General features: G+C 47.8%; 1 protein-coding gene across 1 annotated transcript in view; it reads right to left on the bottom strand.

The window, feature by feature from the left end:
- Positions 1–4,218: 4,218 nt before the first annotated feature.
- Positions 4,219–9,849, bottom strand: part of LOC113209099 (ankyrin repeat and SAM domain-containing protein 1A-like) — a 68,465-nt gene continuing 62,834 nt past the window's right edge. Inside the window, exons 11-13 of the mRNA XM_052269658.1 lie at positions 9,158–9,709; positions 8,512–8,805; positions 4,219–8,241 (exon numbers count right to left, since the gene is read on the bottom strand). Coding sequence (XP_052125618.1) covers positions 7,963–8,241; positions 8,512–8,805; positions 9,158–9,709 — 1,125 coding nt within the window. The 3' untranslated portion in view covers positions 4,219–7,962. The remainder of the gene's footprint in view (positions 8,242–8,511; positions 8,806–9,157; positions 9,710–9,849) is intronic.

Here is a 9,849-nt window from a genome sequence, read left to right as displayed (position 1 = left end):
ATTGCACCGCGATCCGGTAGACCGTACTCGCAAAAAGCATGCACCACAGCACAAAAGGGGAAAGCACAGAAAACATGAGGACTGAGTTGTCTTTCCCGGAGTGTACTAGTAGTGATGTAAGCCAAAATCAAAATCCAACCAAAAGTACGTCCCAGGTCCCGGTTTGATCTTGGTCTTCAGAGTTGCGCACATAGGTGCAGAATTTGTGTATTTATTGTTTACTGTTAGAGCCTGGATTGCATTTGCGCGGGCTCTTTTGTATATCTTTACAGTTTCCTTCCTTGACTTTTGCTACTTTAAGTTTGAGAATGCAAGGGATCCGCCGCCGCGGTTCCGTGTCGTCTGCGCGACCAGGAGGGGGAGCTACTGATTCAGTCTGCGCCCTGCGCCACCGCAGCGCCCGGGCGAGGGCCACGTCGGCTACCACGGGGCCCGGCGCCCCAGGGCGTCCTTTTGATGTCAGACAGTTCCGCGCCCGCCGCCTGCCCACAGGCCTGCTATTGCGTTACTATCTCACCGCTAAGCGTGTTACCCCAAACGCAATTTGCGCAAACAAAAGAGCAGGGGCAGACAGCGCGCAACCGGCTCGGCAAATCTAGCTGTAAACACCAGGCTGCAAAGGGCAGTCTAGCTGCAAACACCAGACTGCAAAGGGCATTGTAGCTGTAAACACCAGACGGCACAGGGCAATCTAGCTGTAAACACCAGACTGCAAAGGCCAATCTTGTACAAGGCCAATCTTGTACAAGGCCAAGGCTCTGAATGTAAGTGTGGCGAATTGAACTGTGACTTGGTACAGATTAACTTCTGTTTTAAAGAGACGGAATATTTGGCCTATTGAAATCTATACTGTCGGGGGAAAAACGACAAGTCGTACGGGACGAGAATAGCCATCATCGGACATAACATGTTATTCCATGTATTTCAGGAACATCATACTCTGAAGCGCAAGACGAACGGCATTCGCTGATCATGAAGGGCGGTTAGCGGCGGCGGCCTCTGCAGGTCTGGGGGTTCCCCTGGCACTCCAGCACGCACGCCCGGACGCACGCCGGGGATCCGCAGCCCGCGTTGGTGTCGCAGCCGTACTGGTCAGCCCGCGCCTGTATCCAGTGGGGACGATGATAACTAAGACTTGAGTTTGTTTTCATGAAATTTATGCCACTAACACAATTATGAAAACACTCTCCAGGAATAAACCCTGGACAGACGTGAACCTTGCTTTGAGGAGTAGCAGGTGCCTACTGCTATACTGACCTTGGCCGTGAGGGCGAGGAACGCTACGAACAGTAGGACAAGAATGTTGCAGAACTTCATGACTAGCGACGACGCGAAATCACCCGACTTATATACCCTGCCATTGTCCAATTGGCACTGCCGCTTCGTGACGAGACGGGTTGGGCTGCAACGACCATGCACTGCTAAAAGCATACAACGGCCTACGGGGTCTTATTGCTACGTCTGCGAATGCACCGTAATAACAAAGCAAAAGCTTCGCAATTGCAAATCTTTCTTCTTCCACAAAGCGTCATAATCCTTTGCAGTTTGCAAAGCGTCTGCAAAGCATTGCTTTGAAGGAATTTAACAGTCTGTCACTGCGCAACGAGGTATAGTGCAATCATGTGTACACGACCTGGAGCAATTTTAGCAAACCAAACTATCGAAATGTCCTACTTAGCGAATTACTTGATTTCGATAATTGTTCTCACCGTAGCTATAAAATGTCAAGAAAAAAAAAAGTACTTTAGTTTCGGCTGATTAGAAATTTGAGACGCGCCATTCTGCGCAGTCGAGCAATCAGCAAACTTGTCAGTTTTATCAAAGTCGTGGTCGTAAATAGAGCCGCATGCGACACAATATCTCGACAGTATACCACAAAGTGTACAGCGTCGGCCACGGTTTGTCCGACACGTACATGCGCAACGGTGGAGTGTTAGTTTAAAATATTTTGTGGTTTTCCAACACATGCTCAATACGGAGGAACTGTGAAATCACAACACACCTATAGTCATAAGGTGCATTTTCTTAACTCAATTTGAAACAGTCGTGAGCCAGGCGTAATACTAGTAAATCAAGTTTTGATAACGAAGAAGAGTTGTGATTTCCCCCTAACCGAGCACAGTTCTAACAACTTTTTAAACCACAAATTCTTCAAGAAGTTTTGACTTTTTTCTTGAACAGTAATAGCGGCTCACTTAAACACCTTCGTGAGTGACTAATAGACAAAAGTTCACGAGTTCCGACAACTCGAATTATTTTGTGGTTTTACAATTATTTTGCGAAAGAAACAAACCATAAACGACACCCATTTTTCTGGACAGTGTCGTGCAGTGTGCACAGCACCATAAGAGACCCCCAAGACGTCCATGATGGTCCCGGAAGTGGCAAAGCTGGAGAGGGCACCGCCGCCTAACGACTGGGGCGGACCAACACATTACCATTTTTATTGGCATGTGATCTACGCGGTCTCAGCGTGCTAGTGTGTGTGTGAGTGTGTTGTAGCGGGCCGGGCAGACGGCAGATCGTGTGGCTCCGCACGGCTAATTGAACACACAGGAGGTTTTGCGCCGAGGAGGGGGCGGCCGAAGAGGACGAGAGGGCGCCACCAAGCATCTTGACGCGCGTCATTGGGTCCGGCAGGCCGCGCACTGCTTCCGCCATTAGACTGGAGCTGGTGTGTGCCAAAACACGCCGTGCGCATGCGGTCGTCCCCTGTGCTGCGCGCTGTGCGCATGCGGTGGCCCCCGCGCTTGCACGCGCGCACCGGACCGCACACACGCAGCACACACGACGAGCAGGACCCTTCGCGATAATTACGGTCCAGTAACGGAAGTGTGGGAGCGATCAGAGACGAGCTGCATTGTGAAGCTGCAGGAAGTGAGTGGCGCACAGTGTGGCGCACTGTGGGCTTCCCTCAAGTGGTGGCCTGCTTCCGGTAGAGAGAGAGGAGCGGGGCGCGTAGTTAGAGGAGTGCACGCACGTAGAGAGGCTATAGAGGCTGTCGTCCGGCTCCGTTCGAGTATCTAGAGGGAAAATAATCGAACGTGCAATTGTAAACCATGTAACACACACACACCGGAAACCTAAGTGTGTGAATGTTGGCAAATGGGACGAAATTAATGGCGTACACACGGAGGGGCAAGTGTGCGAATTTCTAAGGGGAATTCACACTTTTTACTCAATTTAGTGTGCGAGTAGGCATTCAGCCCACAAGTGCGCGACATTCACACACTTGTGTTTCGAGTGTACTCAAATAATTTGAGTTATAGACAAAATCTTTTTTTAAAGTTCATAAAAATTATTTTTTTAGCAAGGGCATTCTTTAGGTGCCCAAAATAAGAAATTTTCGCACCATTTTGGCATTCTGTTGCCTCCTGCAGTTTTTTCCAACTTTCATTAATAATACCTATCGCACTCTAAACGAGGTAGGTGCTCCACTACTTGCGTTGTGAGTGTTGGGTTGGTTGATTAATGAAAAGTGCTGTGCAACCGACAGAGGTCATGCGGGTTCGTTCGTGAGAATGCAGAGCAGGAAGATACGCTCTGCGCACAGAATAAAATGATAAACAAACGCTTATGCACCGTGCGCACGCGCCGATGCACGCGGGCCGCCCGTGTCGTCGTCGTGTCTCGGACCACTCTTCATATTGCCGAGAGCTGCTGCTCTCCTACATTTCTCTCTCTCGGCCCGTGCACTTCTTTGTGCATAGAACGAGGTGGGGCGTGGTGTGGCGGAGCAGCAGCAGGGTTTGGCGGGGCGGGGCGAGCCGAAGGAACCCCCAGCCCCGATGCACAATGGGGCCCGGCCCATTGCAGCCCTCCATTGCGGTGCCCGTTTTGGTGCAGTACACAGCCCGGGCAGGTTGGTGGCGACGGGGCCGACACGGTTTTCGTGTCTCGTTTCACACATACATCCACACACCCACGCACACATACACGTCACATCCCTAGCGATGCCGCAAACCTGTAGTAGTCGGCGCAGCAGCACCTTGAAGGGCTCTTCACCCCGCTACTGCTCTTGGCAAGAGCAGGCCCCTCCCGTCGATGCATTTGCATACAAATCGAATTACTTGGCGGTATTGACGTTCTGCAAGGGGCGGTGGCGGCGGGCCGCAGCAGCCCTGTTGGATAGGCCCCTTCGCAAACATACCCTGCTGGCAAAATGATTTCGCACTGGAGTCGTCGTGGGGGTGATAGAGGGGGTCCAATAACAAGCCGTTCAGGGGGGGAAAGGTTTATGTCAAAATGACTGATGTTACAATTGTGGTGATTAGGTCAGCACAGCACCTTAATACAAGTATTTATTCTTGTCTATGAATATCATTTGAGTTGATGATTAACTAACACGTTGCATGCAACGTTATATTTAGCCTCTTGGAGAGTCAGCAGTTTTAGCATAATAATAATAATAATAATAATAATAATACAAACAATACGTTAATAAATATATGTACATTTTCACTGAAGATAGCTAGTATCAGTTCAAGAAATCCGAAGAAACAGGCAGTATTGTACGGCAGTACGCATGGAACTTAAATGAAATGAATAGATAAGCTTTGAGACCTCATATCAATCAAGTCTCGTAAAGAGTCTCTGAAACGTCTTTTGATTATCCTATCTATATATCCTCAAACACAGAAAGAGATGAAGCGATAGTGTGGAAACTAAGAGAACCATTGTCACTAACTAAATCATAACGAGTTTTAAAGATTTTTAAAAACATTTTACAGCGAGATCAAACTCAGTAGTACTCTCTAACAGTACACGAGAGGAATTAAAATTCCCAACTGACCCAAGGACAAACCGTTTCTTCTGAGCACACCTATGAAGTCAATAAAATTCTAGCTACATTAGAAGATTGGTTCGTAAGATTGGTAAGGTAAATGAGAGTTAAGAAGTAGAAATAAGGCGAATACAGTCGATCACACAAACCAAATTTTACAAAGCCTTCGAAGCTTCCGTCTCCGAAGAAGTGAGCACAAACTTAGCGAAGTCGCTTGCCTCAAGATTGGGATTGAGCATCCACACCACGACATAGGTTATAGGAACAGGTAGTAAGGTCATAAAGTTGTTTAAATGCATAGGAAACAATTACACCAGAAGCACAGAAATTGGTCAGAGTATTTGCAGCACTAAGAGCGTCAGAAAAGAGATAAAACATTGTACGGATATGAGAAAATCATACCTCGATTAACGGCCAAGGTAAGAGATATCCTACAATAACTAATCTTTGGTATGCTCGCGCTTGCACCGCTCGATTCAGACTATGAATGCACACACTGTACACGTGGGATTAATTTGGCCCACCTCACATGTTATTTTTTTAGTTTTGAGTCAAATGTAGAGAATTTAAACAATATGACAAGATGGTTGTGCGCACATTTCAAGACTCAAAAAAGTACGTCGCAACAAATGCTTACACATATTCAGACTTCTTAATGTCAGGATAAGATAAAAAGATTTATCAGTTTGTATTCAACCAGTGATGGGTAAAAATGCAAAACACAAGTCTAAAACTCTAGGCAGTCATAATAATAGGATTGTTTCGAGTATTGAGCAGTAAATTCCGCCTTAACATCAAGAAATGGCACGCGGTGTAAGACTTTACTCACAATGATATCTAAAGGAAAGTAGCACATGCTTTGTATTACTAGCACGAAAGTCGATTCCATGGAGCAATATGTAGGGTTAAAGTCTCGAGTATTACATCAGATAAAGATAATTCTCACACACATTTTTATACTCCTGCACAATCACTGAAATTCTACGGTCCTTTGACAAAATCTTCGCGAAAAAATCACAACGGACGGTCCCTTCTCTGAGAAATTTTCCCTTTCCACACCTTACACGCAAATTAGCATCAAACATGGAGTGATGACATTTTCGTTCAGTACTTTGTACTGTTACAATCACGATTGGTACATTATTAAATTACGTCAAAGCGGATGAAATAGATTGTCTTTGGAAAAAAAAGGCGGATTTTCTAAACTGCAACCTAAACGCTGAGAATGCTATTTTTTCTCGAGTGAAAAGCACAAGTATCACAAATCTATAATCGGAGAATGTCACAAAAACATGCAACAGTAAACAATCATTCAATATACCATTTATCTGATAGAGCAAAACGATTTCCCAAAAATCACTCTAAATGGGAAAACTTAGTAGTCGGCAATAAAATAAAATTGGACAAGTTTTCAGGTACATCATTTTGGACAATGACCCTTTGAGCACAGCTTTTCGAAAGGCGTGGAATATTCTGATTGGACAAAATAATGCAGTAAAATGTAACACGATCTGAGCAGTTAAAAATTCAGCTTCATGCTGGGCATTAAATGCAAGTAATAAGTTGAACACCGATATCGAAAAAGTATACTACCCTGTTTTCTGTGAAAGAAATATTTTAAATTTTGTTTGAGAAATTATAATTTCTGCGAAGCCAAGTACACTTAACAAAACTATAAAAGAAAACTAGTTTTCATACGTGCTTCTCTGTTACCTGTCAATGTTGGCTTGTCATTATTAAAATTATAAAAGAATCTTTTAGGCCTTGCTCGAATTGAACTTACTGTTGCTACGTGATCAATAACGTGCTGCATCCTTTCATCTCTCGGTTACAACGTTATATAGATCCAAAAGATACAAAATTGCTATGCAAATATAAGAGTTTTGATTTAAGCTATCACTGAGAATTTCGCCGCAAAACTGTGGTTACTTGGGGACTCTAAAGCAACAACAAACAAATAATTCTGTCGGTTTTCGATTTTGACTACTGAGGCACTGACTATGGAAAAAAGCAGTTTAACTAACGGGAAAACCCCACTAACAGTAAAAATGAAGTATAGTTGCCGTTCAACAGCCTAGAATATAGCAAATAATAAAATTGGGATGTTATCCAGCATCCGAAGACTCTAAACCTCTACATGATCTAAGAGATTTTTAAACCACATTCTATAAATTTTCATAGCGCACAATATAACGTCTTTTCAAATAAATAAAAAGCAACGAATAGAGGCAAAAGAGCATAAAAACTATTCAACGCTCAAACACGAAGGGTACGCGGAACAATATCACCCCATTCAGAATGGAGAGCAGAACAAGGCGCTTAGACGGGCGGCATGGGCCTCTAGCTTGTAGAGTGGAACGGTTAGAAGGCTACTTCCAGAAAAGCAGATCGATGTCGGACTAAGCACAACCTTTGGGCTGCCGTCGAGACAGCAAAACGCTCACGAGGCCCCAGCATGGCGGTCGGTCATATGCCCCCCGTGGTTTGTGACTGCCGTGACTTACTTCCGTGACTAGAGGAACGAGAAGTGAACATGCAAATGAGTGAAGAAGAGTGACTCGACAACGCGAAATAAAGTTCTTTTCGACTTTGAGATAATCGACAAAGTTGTCGACAACCGGCCGCCATGCTAGAGTTTCAATACAAGATGTCAAAGAAAACAGCTACAACAACTTGCGTATAACATTATACGATATGCTTAAATAATGGTAACAACTCACAAAATCACATGCGCTTCACAACAAAGTTTTAAAATGTATACCGCTTAACATAGGGGGAAAAAGTTGTCAAATTTGGCAAACAGCTGGAGAGACTAAAACAATAATAATATCGCGTCATATTATATATATGTATGTAGCATTACATATTGAGCTAATACACTAACCAAACCTCCTTCAATAAATTTATATAGCGTAAAAATAAACAAGGATCCAAATTAAACATCACATGCACAGAGAAAGAAGGCCGCTCGGCGCCCACCGTCGCGGCATCAACATCACAGCTAACTGGGCCCTCGATGACTAGACAGTTAAGTCCAGCTCACTGTCCGAGTCTGGCTTTTAACTCAAACGGCTGAACGGGACCGATACAACGGGTACTTAGCACGTCCTACCTACTTACTAGGTAGAAGGTAACTACCAGCTGAACTAGAATGTAAACCCTACTCTTTACACGGTCCCCTACACGTCCTCCGTGAGGACCAGCTTGGGCGTGCTCCCGACGGGGTGCTCCCCGCACGACTTGGAGCGCACGTGCGTCGAACCATTGCTCACGCCGTTCGTCGCGGCCGCCTTGTTGGTCGTCGGTGACCCGCCGGCCTCGGGAGCGGCCGTCGTCGGCGGCCCCGAGATGGACATGGAGCGAGCGTGCAGCTTGTCGGGCTGCTGCTCCTTGAGCGCCATCTGGTAGGCCACCTCGAAGGCCTGGCCCAGCGTCATGATGACCTCGGTGGCCTGGTCCTGGGGAGGAGAAAGGGCGGGGCTCAGCGTGGGGCCAAACCAATGTGGCACGACGTCATGCACTCCGAGAGAAAATATGCAGGTGCCCTTATGCACGTATCGTCTTTGGTCAGCTCTTCGTCGAGTGCAGTGAAACAAACGTTCTGGCGAGGGCAAGACCCTCCTTATTTTCCACAAAAGTGTTGTTTCACATGACGCGACGCGTGCCACATTTAGTCGTTGCCAGGGGGTAAAGGGAAGCGTGCCAGATGACTCTACTACTATACTCACCATGGACGCGACGTAAAACACGTGACAGAAGTGCGAGTTGCTGAGGTGGTCCTTGGTGATGTAGGCGAAGTGCGTGAGGTCGTCCGAGTCCTGGCAGGCGCAGTGGATGTTCCGCACCTCGTGCTCGCACACCATCTGCTGGCTGGCGGGCTCGAGGAACCGCACGCCCCGGTACGAGATGGACAGCATGATCTCGGGCGTCTCCTTGCTGCTCTCGGCCGCCTTGAGCTTCTGGATCGACTTCTTGGTGGACTCTGTCCCGCGCAGCTCCTTCACCACCGTGGAGCCCAAGTACTGCAACACGGGGCAGATTATGTAGTGGACGCCTCAAAGGAGGAAGGGAACACAGTCCACCATATCCGCAATCAGACTTTTCCAATTCCCTGACTTTATACGCGAGATCCTAGACTTTCTTTAGGAGGTTTTCTTGAGGAACTGTTTGCCCCATAAAAAATTGAAAATGGCACCGAAAGCTCTGGAACAATTCCTTTGGAGCATGATTTAGTCATTTTCCCAAAACAACGTTCGATTTCTTTGACCTTTCGCTAATTTTCTGGAGACTTTCCAGAATGTTATTTCCTCTGACTTTTCCCTCTAGTCCCCTTACTGCGAGACCACCCTGTCGAAGTACACGCCCTGTACTCACATTGGCCAGGTAGGACACGCTGCCGCTGACCAGGTCGTGCGGCCGGTGCCTCCAGGTGGTGGTGAGCGCGCCGGGCACGCCCTCGAGCAGCTCGCTGGGGTCCCGGATGCTGAGGTCGCTGGCCTGCGCCGGCGCCCCGGGCGGCTGCGGGGCCGGCCTGGTCTTCTTGCTGTGGCGCAGCGTGCCCGTCGGGTTGGGCGCCAGGGTGGCGGTGGCGGGGCCGCCCGTCGGCGTGGTCGCGGCCGGCGGCGGCGCCCCCGGGGTCGTCGGCGCCGAGGCCAGGGAGAGCGACGAGCCGGAGCGCGGCGGGCCGCCGTCCGGGTTGAGCGAGCCACTGCGTAGCTGCCGCCGCCCGCCAGACACGGACGCCAGCATGCGCCGCCGGTGGCCGACCTTGCTGATCTCCAGCAGCGCCGTCAGCTCCACCTCCCAGATGCGGCGCACCCGCGACATGGTGGCGTACATGTGCTTCCGGAAGGTGGAGCCGTACTGCTCGAGCCGTATCTTGCTTAGCCACTCGTCCACAGGGGTGGGCCCATCGTCACCGGGTTCCTGTCAGCCGAAGAGTCCAGAGTTAGGAACAACACCAATACGCAACGCATCACCCCTCAACACTAGGAACTTCAATTTTCCCCAAAAGAATATATCGGTAATTTCACAAGAAGTTTTATTTCAAAATTTTAGTTTTACTT

The sequence above is a fragment of the Frankliniella occidentalis genome, unplaced genomic scaffold, assembly GCF_000697945.3.
Source record: "Frankliniella occidentalis isolate FOCC.00 unplaced genomic scaffold, Focc_3.1 Scaffold98, whole genome shotgun sequence".
In the NCBI taxonomy this organism is placed as follows: domain Eukaryota; kingdom Metazoa; phylum Arthropoda; class Insecta; order Thysanoptera; family Thripidae; genus Frankliniella; species Frankliniella occidentalis.
Note: the sequence above shows the minus strand (reverse complement) of the source record. Positions and strands in the feature narration are given on the sequence as shown.